At 38.1% G+C, this 27,166-nt stretch overlaps 1 protein-coding gene across 1 annotated transcript; it reads left to right on the forward strand.

Annotated features, from left to right (window-relative positions):
* Positions 1 to 204: 204 nt before the first annotated feature.
* Positions 205 to 20,420, forward strand: LOC114512112 (membrane cofactor protein-like). The gene is made up of 6 exons (XM_036015745.1): positions 205 to 427; positions 6,795 to 6,983; positions 7,626 to 7,728; positions 13,207 to 13,292; positions 14,127 to 14,324; positions 19,949 to 20,420. The coding sequence occupies exons 1-6, from the start codon at positions 205 to 207 to the stop codon at positions 20,155 to 20,157; spliced, it is 1,008 nt and encodes a 335-aa protein (XP_035871638.1). The 3' UTR covers positions 20,158 to 20,420.
* Positions 20,421 to 27,166: the final 6,746 nt, after the last annotated feature.

Below are 27,166 nucleotides of genomic sequence, written 5' to 3' on the forward strand. Positions count from 1 at the left end.
CACACCTAACACACTGCCCACGCGCAGAAGCCTGGCCTGTCAGCCGCTGATTGGTCCCACCTAACCACGTAAAACACAGCCCAGGCCACGCCCACGAGCAATACATCACTGGACTCTTGAGCTTGGTTATTGTTGCGTCTGGAGCATCCACTCAAAAAGGTAAATACTCACTGTCCCTCAAGTTTCACCCTGGGGTCCCGAAAAATGAGGGTGTGTTACAAGCTGCACAAGGCACCTATCCGCCACCTCCAGAGTCTCTTTTCATCTTCGTGCTTTCTTGGGATCCTTTTGGTGGCCCTAGTCCTCCTGCTACCTATAAGTTCTGGTAGGAGAAGGGAAAGGGTGTGCGTCAGGGACCAAACAGAAGTGGGTTGGGGAGCAGGATGTCGGGAACCGAGCACAGAGGGAACTTTGCTTAGTAGGCCAGGTAGGAGGCCGAGCACATGGTCAACCCGCATGGTGCGGAGTGGAGGTAGAATGCTTACCCACAGTGCTCAAGGTTGTGCTATGGCAATTCAGACAGTGAGTACCCTGTAGTGCCCGCAGTGAGGGTTGCTTGGTGGTAGGCACTGAGCCTCGTGGGCACAGGGTACAGTCCATGTTTTTCAGGGGGCCAAACTGTGTAAAAGCTTGCAGGTGTTTGGGGACCAAGCCAATCAATCATGATGGGCAGCACTGACCCAGTGCTGAAGGTAAGGGCTTCCACTTGAGTGTTCAGTTGTGTGCGGAGGTTGCTAGGGCCTCTGCTGTGCCCATGGGGAAGGTTTGTGCTGTGTTCCTTAGGCAGGGAAATGCCTTGGTGAGTGGGGTGTTGTGCCCCACTGAGTTGTGCGGGGGAATCCCAGGTCAGGTGTTGCCGGGTGTTATTTATGCTTTACAGAAGTGTCCAGTGGTGCAGGGTGTGGGGCAAGGAAGCTCCCTGGCTTACTTCGTATGGGTATTGGGGAGCACATGTTTTACAGGGAGTCCTTGAGTGAGAGGTCCCCCCTGGGATTTAGGGGGATTAGGAAGGACTGGCAGTGCTTTTTGTGCATAATGATAGCAGGCTGCTTGCTGCCCCCAAATCATATTGGTAATTAGTGTGCAAGCTGTTCCTGCCCCCACCCCCCCATGCAGACCCCCACACGGAATCATGTTCCTATGACCAACCAATACAGACAATATTATTCTATTACTGAATGTCTTTGGGGCAATGTTTTTTTCTTTTCCTTTTCTTTTCTTTCTTTCTTTTCTTTTTTTAACTATGTTGGGTCCTAATGAAGGGGAGATTTGAAGCAGGCTAAAAAATACTGGTAGTCAAACCTAGTGAGAAATCAGAGTCATAAGAAATGACCTATAAATATCATCAATAGGGTTTTCCCCTTAAGCTCATAAACTAAAGCTGAAAGCCATTCACTAAGTTTAAATCGTGTTTCATTAAATGGAATGTTCATTGGAATGAATAGATACAAGTATATATACATGTATATGCTTATTGTATAAAATGTATAGAGTCAAAGGACAATCATTGAATGCTTTGGTGTATTTCTGTCTTTATGTGCATATGTGTGTCTATACCCAAGCTATTTTGAGACCCCACTACACGTACAGTTTGCATGCTGCATTCTGTCCTTAGCATAATTTATTCAATGAATATTTGCTTTTTTTATGTACCAGGTTCTTTGCTGGTTCTGAGGATACACTGATGAATAATAGCAAGTCATTCCTATTTTTATGATCCTTGTTTCACTATTTGTCTGTTTATACACACACACACTCAGATATAAACAGTGACTGTTTTTTTGCTCACTGTTTGATTCCAGAGCCAGGCACACAGTAGGCAATCAATCAACATTTTCTGAAATTTATTGGGACTGGCAAACAGTAACCAAACCATAATATTGATATGTTATAACCCCAGACAGGTGCTCTGGAGGGAAGGAGCATGGGTCTCTGACAGCATTGAACAAGTGACTGGTCTTATACCCTTCAGATAGGGGAGACTTTTCTGCTCATGAGGCAGGCCATGAGAAGGGCTTCTGTGCTTGCTGTCCCTCGATGTGGGAACATTCTCCTGCTGCATTTGAGGTGTTACCCCCAATGGGACCCTCTGGTGAAAGAAGAGTCTCTTCAATAAATGGCACTGGTACTTCTGGTCAAGATGGCAGTATAGGTAAACACAGCTTGCCTCAACCACATCAAAATTACAACTAAACTACCGAATAACCATTGAGACGGTAGGAGAAACAGAGACAAAGAATTGGCTGGTCCCATGCCCTAATGTGCCAGACAAAAATCAGGAGAGATATCTCAGGAGTGAAGGGTCCCAGCCCCACACGAGGCTTCCCAACTCAGGGTTTCAGTGCCAGGAAGAGTAATCTCCACAACTTCTGGTTGTAAAACTAGCAGGGATGGAGGCTGTGAATAACAGAAATTGCAGGACTCCCTGGCAGTTCCTCTTAAAGGGCCCACACACAGATTACTCATACTCACTCCCTCTGAGCTCCAGCACAGAAGCAGCAGATTGAAGGTCACCAGAGACATACACAGAAGAAGTGAAATGTGTGGCATCAGGGTAAGTGCTGAGGGACAGCTTTCTCCCAGACAGGAATGCTAGCAGAGACCACTGTTCCTTTTTTGAGCCCTTCCCACCAACAGCCACAGAGCCAGCAGGCAGGCACTGTATCTGACATTCCATCAACCTGGCTCACACAGTTTGCCCCACCCTGGTGATTCCCTAAGACCTTGCCACAACCAACATCTGGGCCTACCCAAACTGTTTCCAGTGGCTTTACCATACAAATGGCTTATCTTGGCCCATGTGCCAGATTTTCCTAAATTCTCTCAAACAAACATCATCTGGTTTCAACAAGACCCATACCTCTTACTAAAGTGCCCCAGCCCAGCCTTGGTTCACAGCTTGGCCTTGCCTGGGCACCTCCAAGCCCAGCACAAGTGACAGCCATCAGCAGAACACTTTGTAGTTCATACTGTTTGACCTCGAACAGAACAGAGATGGTAGCTGACCTTGGACATAATAACACCAATCAAGGCTCAATTACAACAAGAGGATGCACACATCTCACACAGTGGTTGCACCTCAAGTACCCAGCTTGGGTAATAAGGGAGGTTGTGCCACTGCATTCTACAGGACACCTTCTACATTAGGCCACTCTGCCAAGCCTGGTAGATGCAGCAGCTCTACCTGATACATAGGAAAAAACACAGGGAGGCTGCTGAAATGAGAAGACAAAGAAACAAGGTTCAAATGAAAAAAAAAAGAACAAAACTCCAGAAAAAGAATAAACAGAATGTAGACAAACAACCTACTAGATGCAGACTTCAAAATACTGGTTATAAGGATACTCAAGGAACTTAATGAGAATCTCAACACCATAAAAATATTCCAGTCAGAAATGAAGCATACACTAATTAAATAAAGAACAATGTACAGGGAATCCACAGTAGAGTGGATGAGTCAAGAATCAAATCAGGGATCAAGAATCAGATCAGTGATGTGAAAGGTAAGGAAGCAAAAAACAATTAATCAGAACACAAGAAGAAAAATGGATTGAAAAAAATGAGGATAGTTTAAGGAGACTCTGGGACAACTTCAAGCATACCTACAATTCATACCATGGAGGAGCTACAAGGAGAAGAGAGACAGAAATTGGAAACCTATTTGAAAAAATAATGACAGAAAACATCCCTAACTTGGTGAAGGAAATAGACATACAAGCCCGGGAAGCACAGAGACACACAAACAAGGTGAACCCAAAGAGGCCCACATCAGAACACATCATAATTAAAATGCCAAAGGTTAAAGACAGAGAGAAAATTAAAAGCAGCGAGAGAAAACCAGTTAGTTATTTATAAAGGAGCCCCCATAAGGCAGTCAGCTGACTTCTCGAAGAAATGTTAAGGCTAGAAGGGATTGGCAAGAAATATCAAAGTGATGAAAAGCAAGGGCCTACAGTCAAGATTACTCTACCAAGTAAAGCTATCATATAGAATTGAAGGGCAGATAAAGAGATTCCCAGACAAGAAAAATCTAAAAGAGTGCATCACCACCAAACCAGTATTATAGGAAATATTAAAGCATCTTCTTCAAAAAGAAGAAGATTAAAAAATATGAACAATAAAATGGCAATACGTACATATTTATCAACAATTGATTCTAAAAAAACAAAATAAAAAAGAAGCAGAACAGAAACAGGATCACATACAGAGAGCAGGTTGATGGGTGTCAGATGGATGGAGGGTTGGAGACATGAGTAAAAGAAGTGCAAATGGGTACTTACAGAATGCTCACAGAGATGTAAAGAAAGAACATATATGCATGACCCGTGTACGTGGACAATAGTGTGAGATTGCCTGAGGGAGTGGGGAGAGCTGGTTGGAGGAGGCAAAAATTGGGACAAGTGTAAGAGCATAATCAATAAAATATAATTTAAGAAACATACAGGTAAAACTGAAAAGCCACATGCAAAAGGATAAAACTAGACTTCTATGTGACATGATACACAAGAATTAATTTCAAATGGATTAAAGACTTGAATATAAGACCTGCAACAATAAAATACACAGAAGAGAAGATAACTATTCAATTTATCAACTTTTGTCTCAGAGGGATTTCTGTAAACGTGACTCTAAAGGCATAGGAAGTGGAAACAAAGAGTTAAATAAATGGGACTATACCTAATTTAAAACCATCTTCACAGCAAAAGAAACTGTTAATAATACAAAAAGGCAACCAACTGAATGGGAAAAAATATTTGCAAAAGATACCTCTGACAAGGTGCTGATTTCCAAAATATATGAAGAAATCATACAGCTCAACAACAAAATCTGCTTAGAAAATGGGCAGAGGACCTGGACAATTTTCCAAGATGGCCTCCAATATATTAAAAGATACTCGACATCACTAGGTATAAGAGAGATGCAAATCAAAGCCACAGTGAGATACCACCTCACACCTCTTAGAATGTTTATTATCAATAAGACAAGAAATAACAAGTATTGGAGAGGTTATGGAGAAAGAGGAAACCTCATGTACTTCTGGTGAGAATGTAAATTGGTGCAGCTACTATAAAAAACAGTATGAAGGTTCATCAAAAAAATTAGGAATAGAGCTAACATATGAACCAGCAATCCCTCATGTCGTCATCTACCAGAATAGTTTGAAAACATTTATTAAGATATAGGGTACCTTATGTTCATTGCAGCATTATTCACAGTAACCAAGACATGGAAACAACCTACCTGTCCTTTAATGGGTGAGTGAATAAAGAAGATGTCGTATATATATGCAATGGAATACTACTCAGCCACATAAAAAGATTAAATATTGTCATTTGAAACAACATGGATGGATCTTGAGAGTATTATGCTAAGGAAGTAAGAAGCCAGAAAAAGACAAAAACTGTGATTTCACTCCTATGTGGGATATGAAACAAAAAGCAACAAATGAACAAACAAAGCAAACAAAAAGAACACTTACAGACAACAAAATGGCAGTAACTGGAAGGGAAGAGTGATGGTGGGGGCACACTGAAGAAGTTAAAGGGAGGCGAGGGAAGGAGACTAAACTCCACAGTAGAGTATACAGATGTGCTATTCCAATGTTGCACACCTGAAATGTATGGAATGTTATTAACCAATGTTACTCCAGTGATTTCAATTTAAATGTCACATAAATTTTGTTATTTGTTAGAAGTGCAAATATGTGTCTTTTAAAGTTTAATATCAACCTGATATAAGACCAATCCAGGGAATCAGAAAAGTTTCTCAGGGATCAACACAGATCTACCTGCTTTCTCCTTAGGTCCTTAACCTGGTAGGAGAGGCCTCTGCATTCTTCTAGCCCTTTAGGACTCTATGCGTCTTCAGTACATTATTTTACGCAATAGTTTTATCACATTTGTTAGGCTTTCAAGCCCACAGACAATTTAGAAGAAGAATTGCTAAAGTAGAAGCAACAGTATTCTAGGGAGGAAAAAACTACTACTGAAAAAAATAAGAAATAAAAAATTCTAATGGCATAATGATATGACCAAACAGCGGTCTCAGAGAATTTTTCAGGCCAAGTATGACCCATTGATTAGTGAGGGAAGAATAAATTATATTTAAAATAATGTTAAAGTTATAAATGTTGATCTTTAATTGGCATCTATTCACTTACAAAGTGCTCAGTTCACTGATACGAAACATATGAAGTCTTACATTTCGAAATAGTTTAGTCCAGATTTTGATCTATGAAATGTGCAATGATTATTTAACAGTCAGTGCTTATGACAGCATTTCTTGAGCACCCACTAGGTGCAGAGTATAGTAGGAAAAGAAGGCCTATTGTCTCTGACCTCAGGCACTGGCATTCCAAGAGAAGTCTGTGCCTGAAGTGACAAGTTGTTATCATCATCAGTTTGTGTTTCAAACTGTGGAAGGGTAATCTGATCGGGGGCTATATACTACAGAAGTCTTCTTAGGAGAGAGGCAAGTGTGAAATGAATTCAGAAAACAACGGTGAAGGTTGCATACTTATAAATATCTTTTAAAACCAAAAATATTGCTGCTGTCTCTTCAATTTACTGTTGAATGAATATTCACCTTACTCTCTGAGAAACTAAAAGCTGATGGAATGTTATTTAAATCAGGTGTGGCACATCATCCTGTAAAAGCGCACAACAATCACTTAAAACCTTGCCAACGACCTTTCTCTTTATTCTGTCCTACCTGCCTGCTGCCAGGCTATAATCCAAGGCTGGGTGAAAAGGAGAAAATGCTTTACTTTCATGTTCTCATTCTGTTATGTCCAGATGCCTGTGGTGCTCCACCAACATATGTATCTATGATGCTCCAAGGTCATCCTAATGATGTTTATCAACCCGGGGACCATGTAGAATATCGGTGTCGCCCAGGATACATGCATATTTCTTTTCCTCTATACTTGTCTTCTGTTTGTCGGTCTGATAACACATGGGAACCTCTCCATGAGGCTTGTGCAAGTAAGGACACAAAACCGTTTACTTTTATTGATCTAGAGACTTCCACATATATTAGACTTCATAGTTCTCTACTGAAATGATGGTTTTCTTGTGTGAAGTTAGATTTTAAATAGCAATGTATTTTTTCAGGCTTTGAAAATCTCCAGGACATTTTTAATTTGGCTATCGATTGTCTGGAGAAATGTGATTCTTAAGTTCAGCCATTTGTGACAACATGGGTGGAACTTGAGAATAACATGCTAAGCAAAAATAAGTCAGTTAGAAAATGCTAAGAATCATATAACTTCACTCATATGTGGGATATAAAACTGAAACTTATAGACACAGGCAACAATTTGGTGGTTATCAGAGAAAAGGGGTTGGTGGGGGAAGGTAGTAAAGGGTAAAGAGGACCAAATACCTGGCGACATAAATGATTTGACTTTAGGTGGTGGGCGCACAATGTAATATGCAAATCATGTACCATAGAAATGTACACTTGAAACCTATATAAACTTAGTAACCAATGTCACCCCAATAAATTTAATAAAAGCAAATAAGAAACTATTTCCATGAGTTAAATAAAACAATGTAGACTTTTTGTTTTGATTCAAATCTGTTTTGACAGTGGTGTAAAACAACAAATTTGAATTTTTTTTTTAGAAAAATTATGCCTAGATCTAGGAGATCCCACAAATGGTAAAGTGGTCTATGTAAATGGAACTCACGAGTTTGGTTCACAGGCTCACTATGTTTGTAATGACGGGTAAGTTACTCCTAGAGAGATAAGGTAAATGTTACCAGTTTTATTTCTGTTTGGTTCTCTCCTAAGCACTTCCATAATGTTGATTTCATCTTGCTTTCTGTGTGACAAGTTGTATTTACAGCCAATCAACTCTTGGGCTCTTTGTGGAGATCAGTGTGTAATACATAGAAATTTAAATGAAAGGAAAGCAAAGTCATATAATACTATATGTAATAATAAGTCTATTGTAGGCATTAAAAATGTAGTAATCATAGTGACATGGTCCCAAATTAAATTACAGAAGGCTTGAGGGTGGGTAGGAGAGACAGGGAGTGAGCCAAGGGCAGAAACTAAGACTGCTCCCTTTCTGGAATGTATGTTGAAACTTCGAATCAACTTCCAGAGCTATTTCAGAATAGTGTTAATAGAAGAGCTGCTACAGCTTTTATTTCAAAAGGAGTTGCTGACCACCAGATTTCACCACATCCTGCTTGCACATGAACTTTTCAGATTATTGCCATGCAACACTCAAAGGGCTCCCATCATTTCTTCCTCTACAGACTCTGCACCTGTCCCAGAACTACCCCACTTATTCCTCTTCTGCACCCCCTTATCTACAGCAAGTGTGAATTCCTTCAAAATAATTTATATCTTTCTCCTTAAAACTATAAAAAGAACCCCATTAAACCCAGGATGGCAGAAATGTTTGCCTTCTGCATCTGTCCCTGCTGCTGGTAGTTCAGACCACATGTCCCAGGACCTGGTTTGTTTTGTTTTTGTTTGTGTTTTTCCCTGACTAGCGTGTGGCTACTCAATGAATCTGTTCTTTCAGAAAAGCTTCCGGATGTGAAGGTTTATGTTGAACAACTTTATCCTATGTGGTCAGAGAAGCTGCTTGATATGATTTCTATCTGTTTCAATCCTTTTGGATAGTTAATGTTAATTTGTGACTCATCCTATGGTCTATCCTGGAAGATGTCCCAAGTGCACATGAGGAGAATGTGTATTCTGTTCTATGGTGCTTTATGACTGTGAAATCTAGCTGATTAACTGTGTTGTTGAAGTCCTCTTTCCTTATTTTCAGTCTTGTGTTATCTATTATTGTGATTTTGATATTAAAGTCTCTAACTATTATTGGAGATAGGCCTGTTACATAAAAATGTATATTTCTTCCTTCAGTTGTCAGTTTTTGCTATATATATTGAAAGTTTGTCAGTAGGTGCATAAATGTTTATAATTATTATATCTTCTTAAAGTACATAAAAGTTATTAAAATATGATGTGCTTCTTGTGTCTTATACCCTTTTTCAATTCAAATTCTGTTCTGTATGAATTAGTATAGCCATCCTGCCCTCTTTTGGTTATAATTTGCACGGAACATCTTTTTCCATTCTTTCACTTTCAACTTGTTCATGTCCTTGAATCTCAAATTAGTTGCCTGTAGACAGCATAAGTTGGATCTTCTGTTTTTTATCCATTCTACCCATATCTGCCTTTTGATTATAGAGTATAATCCATTGAAATTTAAAGTAATTCCTGACAAGAAGGGAGCTATTTGTTCTGAAAGCTTTTTATTTTGCCCTTCATTTTGTGTATCCCTGTTTTTTATTAGTTGATTTTTATAATGAAATGTTGGAATTCCTTTCTCATTTCTTTTTGTGTATATTGTATAGTGATCTTGTCTGTGGTGCCCATAGGGATTACATTTAATATCCTAGAGTTATAACACTGCACTTTGAATTTATACCAACTTAACTTCAAAAAATTACAACAATGGATTCCATCAGCTCCATCTCATTCCTCTATAATAATTGCAATACTGGCTTCTTCTTCATTATTTATTTTCATTGTAAGATTAGGTTCTTAATCACATAGAAAATAATACATGTTTATAAACCGTTGTCACAATAATGCTAGCTTTAGTAGTTACTCGTGTATGTACCTATAGGGAGATGTTGGCCTATTCAGCATGAGTTATTCTCTAGTGTCCTTTAATTTCACCTTTTAAGACACTCTGGAGCATTTTTTGCAAGTGAGTTGTAATTATAACAGATTCTCTTAACTTTTTATTTTTGGGACAGTCTTAGTATTTCTCTCACTCTTGAAACACAGTTTTGCTGTGTAGAAGATTTTTGGTTGACCATATTTTCCAATCCCTTTTGAGTCTCCTTTAAAAAAAAAAGATTTTATTTATTTATTTTTAGAGAAGGAAGGGATGGAGATAGAAAGAGAGAGAAACATCGATGTGCAGTTGCTGGGGGTTATGGTCTGCAACCCAGGCATGTACCCTGGCTGGGAATCCAATCTGCGACACTTTGGTTCACAGTCCGCACTCAATCCACTGAGCTACACCAGCCAGGGCTCTTTTGAGTCTCTTAGTTCAATGTCTTCTGACTCCCAGGTGTCTGATGAGATATCTGCTGATAATCATATTTAGGATCCTTTGTACCTGATGATTCACTGCTCCCTTGCAGCTTTCAGAATTCTCTCTTCATCACTGCCTTTGGAAAGTTTGATTATTATGGGTCTTACTGTGGGTCTTTGATTTCATTTTACTTGGAGTTTGATGAGCTTTTTGGACATGTATAGTCATGCCTTTTATCAAGTTTGGGAAGCTTTCAGTCATTATTTCTTTAAAATTCTCTGAGTGCCTTTCTCTTTGTCTTTTCCTTCAGGGATTCCCATAGTGCATAAATGTTGGTCTGCTTACTGGTGTCCCACAGGTCCCCCAGGTCCCTTAGGTTCCCTTCACTTCAGTCTTCTCTCATTTTTGTTTCTCAGATGAAATAATTTTCATTGTCCATCTTCAAGTTTGCTGATTCTTCCTTCTTCCTACGCAAAACTGTATTTAATTCATCTATGGAATTTTTTATTTTAGCTGAACCTTGGACTCCAGAATTTTTTGGAAAGGTGTTATTTTTAGCATTTCTACCTCTGAATTTATATTTCCATTTTGTTTACACATTGTTTTCCTCACTTTATACATTTCTTCCTGTAGTTCTTTGAGCATCCTTAAGACATTTATTTTTCTCAAATTTTACTGAGGCCCCAGGACCATGAATCTCTGGCAGAGACCCCTCTGTTTACATTGGAGTAGGCTGTGGAGAGCCCTCTTTTCAACTTCTTCTTGGACACAAATTGTTGGGATGGCCTGACTTCTTATTGCCATCATTGACAGCAGAAAGGCGCAGTCAAGCACAACACTTGTAGCACTTCTGGCTGGTGTATTCCTGGGGAGCAGGAGGAGCTCATTGATGCCACCCCACAGGTGAGGCTCCCAGTGCTGGGTAGGCTATTTCTGGAACTGTAGTCTGACAGAGTGTGGTGCCCCCCACCCCCAGGCTTTTGCATACAAACATCAGATGCTGTTAGTCAGGAGGATGCACTCCTTCTTTTTGTTTTTGGATTTGAGATTCTCAATAGTATCACTGGGCCCCCCACCTTGAGAGTGATAGATAGTCTTGCCCGTCTGGGTATTCACAAATATCCACATCTCTGCAATGGCCACTCAGCTGTCTCATGAAGAAAACGAAGACTGTGGCACTGGAAAATGCAGGTTTGTCACCAAGATGGCCTCCAAAAGAAGTCCACGCAGTTTCAATGACTATCTTAAAGTCTTTTTATACTACATGTCCTCTTATATCTTTTTGCAGAAATACATTTTTGTTGATTTACTTTTCCTTTGAATGGGCCATACTTTCCTTTTTCTCTATATGCCTTATAATATTTTTGGTTGAACTGGACATTAGGATCTAATAATGGGGGTAACTCTGGGTATCAGATTCTCACCATATCCTAGGGTTTCTTGTTTCCTTGCTTGTTTATTAATTTTTTGATAGTTGAAAGTGCCTCTGTGCTCAGATTCAGCCCAACATGTAAACTGAGATTTTTCTAGGCCTGTGCTGTGGTTTCAAATGTTACAGTTTTTAATGTCTGTCTCCTGAAAGGGGAAAAAGTGAAAAATGTAAGAAGGAACTATGGGGCTTGCAACTTGGGGGAGGGGACAACAGTGTCTGCCCACCTCTCTGTCTGCTTCTCTGTGATCAGAAACAGCAGGCAATATAAGAGCACAGATCCCCAAGGACACAGTCCATTTTGCCTGCCCTGGGTCCCTCGGGCTGCTCATAAGCTGCTCCAGAAACACAGGCACAGCTGCCTGCTGTGAGAGTGGGATGGGCAGTTACCACTGTGCTAAGAACTGAAAGTGACCAATATTAATGCAGTTCGCCTGTCCAGGTCTTTCCTGGAAGTTGCAAGCCTTCAGCAGACTCCACAGTTCCCAAATAGTTACATCAGGCAGCTTCTAACAGTGGAGTTATTGTCTAGCTGGGAAGACATATTTTTGGTGCTTCCTATCCTGCCATGATCCCAGAATTCTCTCCTAATATATTATAATATAGAATCGATGATGAGCCTTGGGGGAAAATTCAGCCGGAAGCAAGTACAGGCAGTTTTACTGACTATTTTTTAATTTGATCAAGTGAGACTATCCCATCACTAGTAATATAGAGAGAGCCTGTGAGGCATCTTGTGAAGCACCAAAACACAGACACAGCAATTAACATACACAGACCAGCATTTTCAACCAGTGTGCCACAAGAGGCACACTGCTGTGTTGCGAGGATATTTAAAGCATGCAATACCTGGCTATTTAGACAAGGGCACTGACCTGTTTTCTCTTAGACTGTCAAATAAAAAGTTTCATCAGGTAGGGGTCTTCCTGAGCCATTCTTAAGAAGATACTCCAAACCGAAGAATATGCATAATACCCAAAACTTGCCTAGCACTCACTGTGTTCCAAATGTTAATTTACCTACTACTCAAAACAACCCCACAATATATATACCATTTCCACAGGTGAGGAATTTAAGATCGAGAAAGATTAAGGGACTTGCCTAAGCTCAAAAAACAAGTCAGTCTTGGAGCTGGGACTCAAATCCAGAAAGATGAGCTCTTGGGCCAGATCTCTCCTCTCAGTTGTTGTCCTGACTGAGCAGAATGGCGTGAGCAAGGACATAGAAGTGGACGTGTGATCTGACTGCCAGAGGCAGCAAGCCCCAGTCTGTCAGGCATGACAGATTTCTACAGACATTTTGCTCCAGGCCAATATGTGTTCATGTGAAGAATCTCTTTAGTTCATTAAATTGCAGATGTGGCCCTGGCTGGCATAGCTGAGTGGACTGAGTGCGGGCTGCAAACCAAAGCGTCTCAGGTTCAATTCCCAGTCAGGTCACATGCCTGGGTTGCAGGCCATGGCCCCCAGCAACTGCACATTGATGTTTCTCTCTCTCTCTTTCTCCCTCCCTTCCCTCTCTAATTATAAATAAATAAAATATTAAAAAAAAACTGCAGATGTGGTTAGCACGTCCTATAAATGCCACTTAAGAAACTTCTTCCTGGAGCTACTGTAGTGCAGAAAATCAACCCCATAAAAAGTTCTTCGGTATTATGTATTCTTGTTAACTGAGAAAGAAAACAATCATTTCTTTTCTCATTTAGTTATTACTTAATTGGGAAAAAAATTCTCCACTGTGTGCTTTCTGGAACTACTGTGGAATGGAGTGGAAATCCCCCACAGTGTGAAAGTAAGTATATGCTGTCTTGAGAATTTAGAGCAGCAGTGCTCAAACTCTGTCCCCTGGGGACTCCTTTATGCCTTACAATGAACAAAGACCCACACGGAGCTCTTCTGCAGGTCGGTTAGTGCTACTGATATTCTTTATATTGGAATTAAAAGAGAAGTTTTCTAAATAATCACTTACTAATTCATTTTTAAAAACAGTAAACTCAATACATGTTAACATATGCAACATATTTTTTGTGTAAAATCAAAATTTCCAAAACAAACATGGAAAAGAATGCCACTGCTTTACATTCTTGAATCTCTTCAGTACCTGACTTAAAGGAAGACCTCCAGATTCTCTCCACTGCATCATCAAACAGTGTGAAGCCACTGGAAAATGTCACTGTACACTCTTCTGGATGACAGTGAAAAAGAGACAATAAAGTCTTGGCCTACCTGTAAATTATTGGTTTAAGAAGGGATGTTAGCATTTCTCAACTAGCACTGAGTTTTTCTTAATCAGAAGTATATATTCTCATTAAATTGTCAGCATCTGTTTTGATGAGAAAAAAAAAACTTAGCATGGCCGTACAGATAAATACAGGTATTTTATTTAGGTATCTTATATGGGTATTTAAAAAAACAGGTTTTATTCTAAAATTTTATTTCTCTATTAGTGGTTTAAGTTGAGATGGTACATTTTCTCAAAGAAACTCTCTTTTAACCAGATATTGGATTCACAACTAGATTGTAAAAATCCTATATTATTGAATTTATTGAAGGTAGTTCATAGGACATTACTAATACACATTTAATTTTTCTCATTTTACCTTTTATGTCCATTTTTTTCCTTAAGAAATTTTGTGTCAACCACCTGGAAAAATAGCAAATGGAATATACACCAATAGCCACAAGGACACATTTGAATATAATGAAATAGTAATTTATGCTTGCAATCCTTCAAAAGGACCAGATGAATATTCCCTTGTTGGAGAGAGCAGGCTTGTCTGTACTGGGCATAACCAGTGGAGCAGTGACCCTCCTGCATGTAAAGGTAAAAATAGTTCCATTTATTTCCATCTCATTCATAAATAGTATAGAAAATTTTACCAATTTTTTGGTAAACAAGTTTTTTAAAAAGACATTTTGCTTGTTTTCCCTGTTAAATTGGCTTCTAATTTAATTGAATATGTGTCAAGTAGAATAAAAATAATTCTAGTTGCAGAATTTCCCACTCTTCACCCCACATGTGCTTTGGTATTCCCGTTTAGACATTGTTAATTACTATGTATATGCGTGACTTATAATTTTCTGGTTCAAAAACATCAAAAATCATACATTGGCTTTAAGAAAGTTTTATGTTATTATAAAACAAGTAGGACAGCTCTTTATACTTGTGAGATCTGGCTAAAGGAAAAGGGAGAATAAATTGTAAAAGACTAACCCTATCACCAACAAGATTGATAAACTCTGGACCACACATGTAGGCATATCTTGTTTAATTGTGCTTTGCCTTATTGTGCTTTACACACATCACATTTTTTGCAAGTTGAAAACAATACCGTAACCAGAAAAACAATTGTGACTGGCTTTACTTGGATTCTCACTTATTGCTATAGTCTGAAACAAACCCATAATATCTCAAAAATTTGCCTATACTTAAACAACAATGTTAAAGATATTTAAGCATGGCCAACAACAGGGAGACATTGGAGGGTATTTGACTCTTGAACAAAAGGAACCAGTGAAAAACAGCAAAATATTTTCTCTTTTCAAGTGCATATGGAACAATCTTCAGTACCATATGCTAGGCAATATATTTTTAAATTTCTTTATTTCAAAAATTGTAATTATTCACAGTAGAGTATCTTTACAATGGAATGAATGTAGAAGTCAAAACAGATATCTGTGAAACCCCCAAATATTTAAAAACTATGCACAACACTTCTAACTAAACCACAATAAAAGTAGTCACAAGGAAAATTAGAATGTTCTGAATTGAATAAAAATGAAAACAGAATATATCAACATTTTAAAAGTTTTTGGAGTACAGCAATAGCATTGCTAAGACAGATATTCACAGCATGAAATACTTATATTAGGACAAGAGAAAAGTTTCAGATTTGATCATCTAAGCTTTCAACTTTAAGAAACTAAGAAAGAAGAGCAAATTGAACTCAGACCTAGGAAACAGAAGAAAATAATCAAAGCAGAAATCAATAAAATTGAAAAAAGAAAAATGTAGGGAGAATCATTGAAAGCCAACACCTGGTTCTTGGAGAAGAGCAGTAAGATGGATAAACCCGTAGTGAGTCTGAGAAAAAACACAGAAGATACAGACCACCAATATCAACAATGAAGAAGAGAACATCACTAAATATTCTGCACACTTAAAGGACAATAAAGGAATAACGTACAACTTTCTGCCAACAAATCTGACATACAAGCCTTTTCACAAAGAGAAATGCAGGGCCCATGTCATCACTAGGAATTCTACTAAACATTTAAGGAATAAATAATAACAGCTCTACATAAACTCTTCAATAAAATACTGTAAGAGGAAATAGTTCTCACTTCATCCCATAAGGACAGCATTACCCTGATACCAAAACCAAGCAAAACATTGCAGGAAAATTAAAAACAATATCCACTATGAACATAGAACCAAAACCATTAAACAAATCAAATTCTGTCATATAGAAAAATTAGAATGGATCATAATCAAGTAAGAGTTTTTCCATGAATGCAAGTTCAAAACTTAATCAGTATAATTTACCTTCTAAAGAGACTCTAAAGAAGAAAAAACACATAATCTTCATAACAGAATTTGACAGAATTCATCATCTCTCATGGTAAAGCTTCTAAGCAAACTAGGAATAGAAGGAATTTAGCTACCTCAACCTCATAAAAGGCACCTACAAGAATCACACAGACAATACACTTGACAAAATATTTCTTTTGCAACTGAGGTAGGAATGAGACAAGGATGTCTACTCCTACCACTCTATCCACCATTATGTACTGAAGGTTCTATTGAGTACAATAAGGCAAGATATAGAAATAAGCATACATAAGGGAAAGGGAGAAATAAAATGGACTTATTTGGTTATGACATGATTGTCTGTGTGGAAAATATGAAAGAGTGAACAAAGTCTTACCAAGGTTGCAAGACACAGGCTCAATGTACAGAAATCAACGGTATGTATATAACTAGCAATAAATGATTAGAAATGTAAAAAGTATCATTTATAACTCTGAACTACATAAAGTAGATACAAATGAATCTAACAACACTTATGCAATATTTGAATGGTTAGGACAACTAAACACTTACAAAATTAAAGAAGATGTCAATAGTGAGCAATTCATCATTAATGGGTTACAAGAATCAATATAATAAAGATATTGATTCCTTGTAACTGATCTATAAATTGAGTATAATTCCAATAAAAGCTCCAGCATACGTTTTATACAAATTGATAAACTGATTCTAAAATTTATATGGAAAAATAAAAGCATTAGAAGAGTCAAAATAATTTTGAAAAAAATAAAAGATTCATTCTATCTGATGTCAAGCCTTATACAACACACTACAATGCATATAATAGAAAAGAATCAACAGAATAGAGAATCTAGAATAGCCCCTTTCATATGGGCCCAACTGATTTTATCACACATGTACAAACAAATTCAGTGAAATAAAAGGTAAAGGTCAGGCACAATTGAACATCAATATGCCATGAAAGACTACCACAACCCATGTTAGCACCATGTTCAAGCATGCACTAAAAATAGATCTTAGACTTAACCTAAAGTCAAAATTATAACACTTTTACTTGAAAATAAGATCATATTCATGACTTGGCCAAAGATTTCTTAAGTGCAAAATTGTGATCCTTTAAAGAACTGAAAGCTTCTGCTCTCAAAAGATATTGTTATAAGGATTTTTAAAAATGAACCAAAGATTGAAAGAAAATATTGCCAAAGCACATACCTGATAATTAATATGTATGAAAATATGGAAAAATCTCTCAAAACACAATCATTAAAAAACAACCCAATTTTTTTAAATGAGAAAAATATTTGACTACACTTATTTTGTCAAAGTAAATATATGGATAGCAAAAAGTACATGCAAAGTTGCTCAGTAGAATTAATAAATACAGAAATATAATTTAAAACTACAATGAGATATCACTAAACACCTACTAAAATGGCTGGAAATAAAAACAAGAAAGAAAATAAAAATAACATCTTCTGGCAAAGGTATGGAGCAATTGGGACTCCCATGTATAGTTGTTAAGAATGCAAAGTGGTAGGTCCATTTTGGAACACTGTTTAGCAATTTCTTATAAAGTTTCCATACAATGCAGCAATCCAAGTAAATTAAACTATGTTCACATAGAAACCTATATAAGAATATTCATAGCAGCATTAGTTGTAATCACCCCACATTGGAAACATCCACATGCTTCTCAGCTGGTGAATGAATGAACAGCTGTGGTACATCCATGTAATGGCTTAACATTCCTCAATAAAAAGCAATAAACTTCTTCTAATCCACACAATGACACAAGCAATGATTTTCAAATGCATTATGCTAAGTGAAACTAGCAGCACTCAGAAGTTGTAATCCCATTATGACACTCTGGAAAAGAAACAGTCTAATGATACAGATCAATGGTTGGCTGGTTGGGGAAGGTGGTTGGAGGTGCTTGTGGGGAGAGTTGATTACAAAGTGGCACGAGGAAATGTTAGAGAATGACAGAACTCTTTTATGTCCATTGTGTTGGAAATTATATGATCAGTGTTTGCATTTACTGAACCTCATACAAGCTATACACTTAAAATGGTTTTACTGAGTGTCAATTATATACAGTAAACCTAACTTAAAATCATTACCGTGACTAACGGCAGTTTAGCACAACACAGAAATGGTCAGTGAACATGAAGTGAGAGCAATAGATATCCAACCTGATTTGAAAATGTAAAGAGAGAGAGAGAGACTTACAACCTGGGGAAGAGGAGCAAGCAGTCAAACATGCATGTTAATGGGGCTTCAGAAAGAGGGAAGACAACAGTATGGAACTATTTGAATAAATAATGTTCAAAAAGTATCCACATTATGTCCAAAGCAACAATGCACAAGTCCAGGAAATTCAGTGACTGTAGCAGGATAAACAAATTTTTTTAATTTATCAAGAACCCCCCACTAAACTAAACACATCCTGGTTAAACTTCTGAAAACAAAAGATAAAAAGAAAAGCAGCCAATGAGACAAAAGAGACTTATTACATTGCCCCATCCCTCTAAGTAAGAATGACAGCTGCCTTCTTCTCAGTGTGGACACAAGAAGACAATACTATTTGATAATGTGTTGAAAAAATAACAATAAAACAGGGAACAGAAATCTCTGTCAAGGAGAAATCTTTTAAAACTGAAGGCCAAATTAAAAACAAAAAACAAACAGCAACCTTTTGAGACAGAAGGGAAGAGAATGGTCACTACCCTAACTTAATTGCAAGAACTGCTAAAGGAAGCTCTACAAGTTGAAGAGAAAAAATCCTTGATGGAAACTCAGGTCCACATGCAAGGAGGAAGAGCCCTCTTCTGGCTTAAAGGGCAGCTCATTATGGACCCTTATGTGTTGCTCAGATTTACTCTCATAACATGTTCTCTTGTACTTAATGCCCAGCCCAGCATTTTCTTTTGTTCGTTTGTAACTTTTTTCCAAATTTTGCCATACCCATTGATGGATCCTGAAATCAGTCTAGAGGGTGGTGCCCAGCATTTTACTTGCTAAGAAGTAGAGCAGAATGGTAAATACCAGAATACATGGGTACAAGGGTTAATATTAAGCTTTAACTTTATTTTAGGCCTGTGGGATTACGATAAAAAATGTTTTTGATCTCTGAGTTCAGTGCAAAATATTTGGAGCACAGTCCTAACTCCAGTGGCTTTTCTATTTCTTGAACACCCCAGTTCTTGTATGTTGATACCTGATGACTTTCTCTCTGTGTATCTTTGCATGGCTACCTTGTTTTCAACATTTGAGCTCAAATATTACCTTTTTACAAGCCTCTTTCCTTCCTGCCTCTCTAAAAGATCAAGGTACTGAATCAGTGTCAGCATAAAATTTATTTATTTATTTTTTAAAAGATTTTATTTATTTATTTTTAGAGAGAGAAGGGAGGGAGATAGAGAGAGAGAGAGAGAGAGAGACATCAATGTGCAGTTGCTGGGGTTTATGGCCTGCAACCCAGGCATGTACCGTGGCAGGGAATCGAACCTGGGACACTTTGGTTCCCAGCCTGTGTTCAATCCACTGAGCTACGCCAGCCAGGGCTAGCATAAAATTTATTTTAAAAAATTCCTAGAGCTAAAGAGCATCCAAAGTTGTTTTGAACTTACCCGAAAATTGTATGTGGTAGTCAGGACTCCCTCAAAACTTGTCAGTAATGGGAAAACATATAGGAAACCAATAATCTATCATGACAGTCTGTTCTAGGTGGGAAAGATGATAAAAATGACAAATAAAGTCTTAATATTTTAAAATTAACATTCAGCCTTCCATTTCTTCTCTCCGTGTCCCCAGGGGAAATTACTATTTTGCACTAGTTTTTTCATTCCTACGTTAAAACAGCTTTCCATTAATTCTAGAACTTCTTTGCTTTTCAGTGGTCAAATGTCAATATCCAGTGCTTGCAAATGGAAGACTGGTGTCAGGATTTCGAAAAAAATTTTACTACAAGGCAATGTGTACAGTTGAATGCCTGAAGGGTTTTTACCTTGAGGGCAGTAGCATTATCTCATGTGGACCTAACAATACTTGGGAGCCTAAAATGCCAACATGTGTTAAAGGTACAAAGGGTGTCTTTTATTTCTAGATTTTATTTATCAGATATTAAATATCAGTGACACTGAATAATTGAAAAGAAGCAGTTTTTGTAATTAATGCTATCTCATATTCATTTCTGTGACAGGTGTATGACATAAAATTTGTGCTTTTGTAGGTTCTCAGCACACTACATACATCACATAGGTGTCTGTTCTTCAGCATTTCTTATGTGTAAAAATGTATAGCAATCATTTTTCATAGTAAATTGAAGCATGAAAATTTTTACCTAATGGTTGATCCCGTCTTTATTTTTTTTTCCAGTGTCAACACCTCTCAATACAACACCTCTCAATAGAAAACCTACAGTTTCCAGTGTCTCAGGTTTAGTACTCTCTGCTTGTATTTTTCAAAATTCTTTAACTGCCAGGTGACTTTTTAAAAATTCTTTAAGTATCTGGTAATTTACACTCATCCATCATTTTTAGTAATGAAAGGAGAAAAGAACACAATCACAGCCATTGTAGTTGTTACACTTAGTGATTCTACAACTATTTGCCACAGTTTGCAGACATTGGGACAAACGTGGGAACAAGTTATATAAACCTCAAATGTGTTTTCTCATCTGTAAAATGAGTTAATGCCTTCCTCACTGGGTGACAGTAGAGTTAAAGTGGGATGCACTTGGAGCTCTTAGCACAGTGCCTGTCATGCAGAAATCTCTTAAGGGAGTTCATTTATGACTTACAGCATCACTCCAGTTATAATACTAGTGACGAGGAAGGCCCATGGCTTTGTTTTTCAATACACCTATTTTCTATGTCATTAACTTTATTAATCTGTTATTTTAAAAACAATCTGCTGATAACTTTACAGGTTATCTTCATGATCCAAGATGATGTTTTATTTCCTGGACTACAGCCAGTTTTGTTCCTAGTACAATATGTAGTAATTAATATCTAAACTGGGAAGCTTCTGCTGTCTCTAGAACAAGACCCCCACCTTTCCCTTCCTCATATAATTATTCTTTTTCTCTTTACTGGGCATTTTTATTTAGGAATAGAAAGTAAATTTCATAGCAACTGAAAGGCAAAAAAATTCTTTTGTTATTGAAATGTAATGGAGGACCTCTTGCATGGACTTCTGATGAGCTGCTCTGCTTAAGCCTTGGGAGATCAGTTTGGTATGGTGGACAGAACAGTCTTCCTGATTTTGGAGGTGCTGTCTTTGGCTCCTCTCTGGTTTCAGCAGAAGCAGGAGACAAGAACAATGCAGTAGTCACCACACACACACAGTTTCACTTTCTGTGGTTTCAGTTACCCACAACCAGGGTCAGAAAATATTAAATGGAAATTCTAGGAATAAGTAACTTGTAAGTTTTAAATTATTTGCCATTCCAAGCAACATGATGAAATCTCACACTGTCCCACTCTTTCCCACCCAGGGACTCATGCCCCGGTTCAGTGTATTCACCTCACTTCTTCTCATCACATAGGCATTGTACCATCTCACATCATCGCTAGAAAAAGGGAGAGTGCAGTACAATAAGATATTTTCAGAGGGAGAGACCACATTCACATTATTTTTATTACAGAAAGTTGTTATAATTGTTCCATTTTATTAGTAGTAGTTGTTAATCTCTTACTTTGCCTAATTTATACATTAAACTTTATTATAGTTATGTATGTACCATAAAAATATAATGTATATATGGTTCAGCACTATCCAGGTTTCCAGGCATCAGTGGGGTTTGTAGAATGTATCCTATGTGGACAAGGGGGAACTAGTGTTGTGGGAAGAGCTTTAGCCTGGGCAGACCTCACACAAGGTCCTAATTTAGCTCCACTTACTCCAATAATATCATTTCTGTGGATTTGGTTTCCTGTTAAACATGAGGGTGTTGAACGCAAAACAAATTTTCATTACTGGCTTCTAATTTGTTGGTATATTTCCTATTCTCCTAATATTTTCAAGGATGAAGGGGAATTATGCCTGTTAACATGGTAATTAGAATACCTTTTTGTAATTCTTCTATACCTGGAATCTGGTAGCATCTTTGAGTACCTTAGCTGAGTGCTGTGAGGTTTTGGAGGGGGGAAAGATGTTTTTTTTGTGGACTGATATATTAAGATTGCATGTGAAGTTTATACTCATTACCCATCTGTGTTTACTCACATGGTCCTAGTGGGTATATGCACTGTGGGATACTGTGTTGATAGGCTCTTTTATTTTTTAACTTTTTTTAATTTCAAAATGTAAAATAACTGTATAATTATCCAGGGTTTTTTGCAATTTAGTAAAAAGCTTCACTTATGATTTGAGTTATTTATTCTTTTAAACTTTTTTATTGTTGTTCAAGTACAGTTGATATGGTCTGTTGAAAGAGTTAACCATAAGTATTGCATAAAGGACTTATATAACACTGATACTGTTTAGTGTTTCAAAGAAGAGAGGATTGTGAGAAAATGTTTATAAAGAAGATAATCTATAGGGATTTTTTCTTAAATATCAAAATTCCTCATGGGACTTTCAATCAATTTTTATCATCAGTTAGAGGAAACTATATAAAAAATCACTAGCAACATATGAAATGTGATAAGGTAGATATACATGCCCTAACATGAAGAAAAGTGAAATATTAAGTGAAAAACAAAAACATAAGAATTAATGTAATACAATAGTAATTGGATTGCAATTTTTTAAAATATACATATGTTTTTTTGAATACCTTATTTTTATGATTTTCTATTAGTTAATTTCTAGGATTTCCATTCTAAAATATAAAGCTACAGTGAACATTCTTATGCAAAATCCATATAGTAACTTTCCATAGTAGAATTGCAAAGATAGGAAAGTGTGTATATTGTTCATTTAGAGAAATAATATTAAAAATATAAAGTCAAATTAAATTCCTAATTTTGTATAGATAAAGATGGTTAATGTAATCAAATTTATTTTTTGAGGTATCAAGCCTACTACTGTTCCAGCCACACCTCCTACTTCAAGTCAACGGGGTTAAGTAACTCTTTATCCTATTTATATTGTTAAGAATTTTATAAGGTGGGGGGAGGGAAGATGGCGGCTTTACTCTAGGCAGCGTTTTTCTAGGCTTCTGTGAAGAGGGGGTAAACTCGCAGATCGGTGGAGAAACAGAGCAAGTGGGCTAGGTTACCGAATCACTTTTGAAAGCAGGACATCAAAAATTATTGCACTCACTGGAAAACGAGACGGTAAGGAGACGGCTACAGGACAAAAGGGGCCCAGGGATCAGCGCGGCGTCTAGGGGTGTGCAGACCCCAGGCCCGCCCAGTGCTCCGGGGTCTGCCCCAGGGCTCCCGGGAGAGGGAAGTCGCTGCTCCCTCCCCCGAATACAGGGGTTGAGCAACTCCAGGGGAGAACGTGTTGCTAAAAGGAACAGAGTAGCCAGTTGGGCTGGGAAAAAATCACCCAGGGACTATGAACACCCACCCAGAGACCTGGGAGGATTGAGGGACTCTAGCCGGCAGGACCAGGGGCAGCCTGGAAGGGCCCCTGCACCCCTAGCCCAGTGGAAGTGCAGATCGGTGGAGAGTACAGAGCCAGGCCGTGCTCCGCTTGCGCCCCATAGGGAGGCCTGAATCTCGTGCTGCGATCCGGGAGGGACGTGGCACTTGGTGCATTCCTACAGTGGTGGCTCAGAGATTTCCAGCCAGCCCAACTGGGGGAGCAGGGCAAGGCGCCCACACCCGGTCGGAGTGCATTCTGAGGGGAACACGGAGCTGGAAACGGCTTGGCTCGTGCACCGTCAGGATGACTGACTCTCCCGCTCTTTGATCCTGGAAGGGTCCCAGCGAGGCACTTAGGGTGATCTTAGACCCCGAATCTCAAAAGTTTGGGGGAGGGGCGCGCCCTTTTTCGATCCCTAGGGAGGGCACAGTGAATCCCAAAACATCTCGGGTGCCTCCTGAGATCACAGAGCTGGAGACCTGCAGCACCCCGGAGTCCGGAAGAGCATGGAAGTGGGATCCAGAGAGCCAGTGTGTGCAGGAGCACCCAGGCTTCCTGACAGACCAGCTGAGGTCTGGCTGGGAGAGAGAGAAGCACTTCAAAGGTCCCTCAGCCAGCTGAAGCCAGCAAGATCAGAAAAACTGGTCTGGCCAGTTAGAAACCAACAAGAGGGGTTTTTTTTTTGCTTGTTTGTTTTTTGGGGTTTTTTTGTTTTTTGGTTTTGTTTGGTTTCTCTGGCTGTTGTTGGTTGATTGATTTTATCTTGTGTTTTATGTGACATTTTATTTTTCAATTCTTAGTATTTTTATCTCACAATCCCTTATGTTTCTCTTCCATTCATCCTAATATTATTCTTTCCACTCCAAATTTATCTCTCCTGCACTACATCTTCTGCTTTTCTTTCCTTTTTTAAAAAAAATCTTGCAAGTTACTGTAAATTTGTATTATCCTTTTCTCACTCTTCCGACATTTTTTATTTTAATAATATTTTGGTATTCTTTTTCTTTCTGTATAATCTTCTTTGCTTGGCTGGTTATACTGTCATTTGATAGGTTCCCCCTGGTATCTCAGTCACAAGGTGTTGATAAGTTACTATCCTTCATCTGTGTTCCATTAATACACCTCTCAAGGTTCTATACTCTTTATTCTTGTTATCTAGACCTCATCGATTCTGCCACAAGACTGTCACTTTACTATTACTGCTAGTAAGACCTAGTCTGTACAATTCTAAATGCTTCTCAATACCCCTACCTGATCTCAGCCCACTTTGCAATTTTCTGAACTATACTATTGTGGGGGTTGTCTCTATTCTTTTACTCACTACTCCTATATACTAATCTTTAGTCCAACCCTACCTTAGAATCTGACCTCCCACAGCCTCACAGCTTTCTAGATCCAACTAACAATCCTCTCGTCCCCAATAAGAGTCTTACCTTCTTTCCATCCTTTCTAAAACATGGATAGTGGGGTGGAGGATCACGGTTAACACTATAAGGAGCCAAAGGATAACCCATCTCTTCTCTACTGGCTGCTAAAGTAAATATCATAGTATACTGTCTTGCTGTTTTAAACCATTTTGCCTTACTCCTCCAACTGATCACAAAAAAGAATAGGGGGAGGCTGTGAGCACCAGGATACACGAAGGAGATTGCACCACTGAATCTCACAAATATTCTACCACAGAAGTTCACACCATAATTAAAGGCAATTAGAACAGATCAAATTAACAAACAAGAAGATAAAAGAAGAAACCGACAAACAATGAGAAAACAAAGAAACAACCCCCAATTGAAGGGAAACGAGGAAGCCTCAGGAAAAATGCTAAATGAAATAGAGGCAACTCAACTATCAGATAGTGAGTTCAAAACAATGATTACCAGGAAGTTCAATGAACTCACAATGAGCTTTCAGAAATTAGAGGGAAACTACATCAATCTCACTGCAAACTATATAAAATGAAAAAGGAAATAGAAACTTTCAACAAAGGTCAAGAGGAAATGAAGAATACAATTTCTGAACTGAAGAACACAATAGAAGGAATGAAAAGCAGGATTGATGAAGCAGAAGATCGGATTAGCGAGCTGGAGGATAAAGTAGAAAACATCATCCAGAAAGAGCAAGAAAAGGAAAAGAGGCTCAGAAAGAATGAAGAGGGATTAAGAGAAATGCAACACAATACGAAACGTAATAATATCCGGATAATAGGGATACCAGAAGGAGAAGAAGAAAAGCAAGGGATCGAAAACCTAGTTGAACAAGTAATGAAGGAGAACTTCCCTAATTTGATGAGAGAAAAAGTCACACAAATCCAGGAAACACAGAGAGTCCCACTCAAGAGGAACCCAAAGAGACCCACCCCAAGGCACATCATAATTAAAATGACAAAATTTCAAGACAAAGAGAGAATCTTAAAGGCAGCAAGGGAGAAAAAGGAAGTAACATACAAGGGAGCCCCAATAAGGCTAACAGCTGACTTCTCAATGGAAACACTTCAAGCCAGAAGAGAATGGCAAGAACTACTCCAGGTAATGAGAACCAGAGGTCTGCAACCAAGGCTACTATATCCAGCAAGGCTCTCGATCAAGATAGAAGGCCAAATAAGAAGCTTCCCAGACAAAAGAAGTCTAAAAGAATACACCTCGACCAAACCAGCTTTGCAAGAGATTCTAAAAGGACTGCTTTAAGGAAGGAAGGGAAAAGAGAGAGAGAGAGAAAGGAACACACGTACATAAAAGACAATGAATAAGTACCTATCAATAATAACCTTAAAGGTAAATGGATTAAATGCTCCAATCAAAAGACATAGAATAGCTGATTGGATAAGAAAAAATGACCCACATATCTGCTGTCTACAAGAGACCCACCTCAGGATAAAAGACCTACACAGGCTGAAAGTGAAGGGCTGGAAACAAATCTTCCAAGCAAATGGACAGGAAAAAAAAAAAGCCGGGGTAGCAATACTCATATCAGACAAAATAGACTTCCAAAAAAGGTCCATAAAGAGAGACCCAGAAGGTCACTTCATAATACTCAAGGGAAGAATCCATCAAGAAGACATAAATATTGTAAATATATATGCACCCAACATAGGAGCACCAAAATACATAAAGAAAATCTTAGAGGACTTCAAGGAAGATATGGACAGCAACACAATTATAGTGGGAGATTTTAACACCCCACTATCAAAAATGGACAGATCTTCTAAACAAAATATCCACAAAGATATTGTGGCATTGAACAATACCCTTGAGGAAATGGACTTTACTGATATGTACAGAGCCCTCCACCCAAAAGAAGCTAAATATACATTCTTTTCAAATGTACATGGAACATTCTCAAAGATAGACCACATGATAGGACACAAAACAAGCCTCAAGAATTTCAAGAAAATTGAAATCATACCAAGCATTTTCTCAGACCACAAGGGACTGAAGCTAGAAACCAACCCGAAGGAAAAAAACCAAAAACACTCAAAATCATGGAGATTAAATAGCATGCTATTAAACAATGAATGGGTCGAGAATGATATTAGGGAAGAAATCAAAAGGTTTCTGGAAACAAATGAAAACAAACTC

The sequence above is a fragment of the Phyllostomus discolor genome, chromosome 14, assembly GCF_004126475.2.
Source record: "Phyllostomus discolor isolate MPI-MPIP mPhyDis1 chromosome 14, mPhyDis1.pri.v3, whole genome shotgun sequence".
In the NCBI taxonomy this organism is placed as follows: Eukaryota; Metazoa; Chordata; class Mammalia; order Chiroptera; family Phyllostomidae; genus Phyllostomus; species Phyllostomus discolor.

Excerpts from the sequence above, each read along its gene's own strand:
- LOC114512112 (XM_036015745.1), top strand. The coding sequence starts at position 205 with ATGAGGGTGTGTTACAAGCTGCACAAGGCACCTATCCGCCACCTCCAG. Across the intron at positions 428-6,794 it reads AACTTTGCTTAGTAGGCCAG|ATGCCTGTGGTGCTCCACCA; the intron begins GTAGGAGGCCGA and ends TGTTATGTCCAG. Across the intron at positions 14,325-19,948 it reads TGACCCTCCTGCATGTAAAG|TGGTCAAATGTCAATATCCA; the intron begins GTAAAAATAGTT and ends TTTGCTTTTCAG.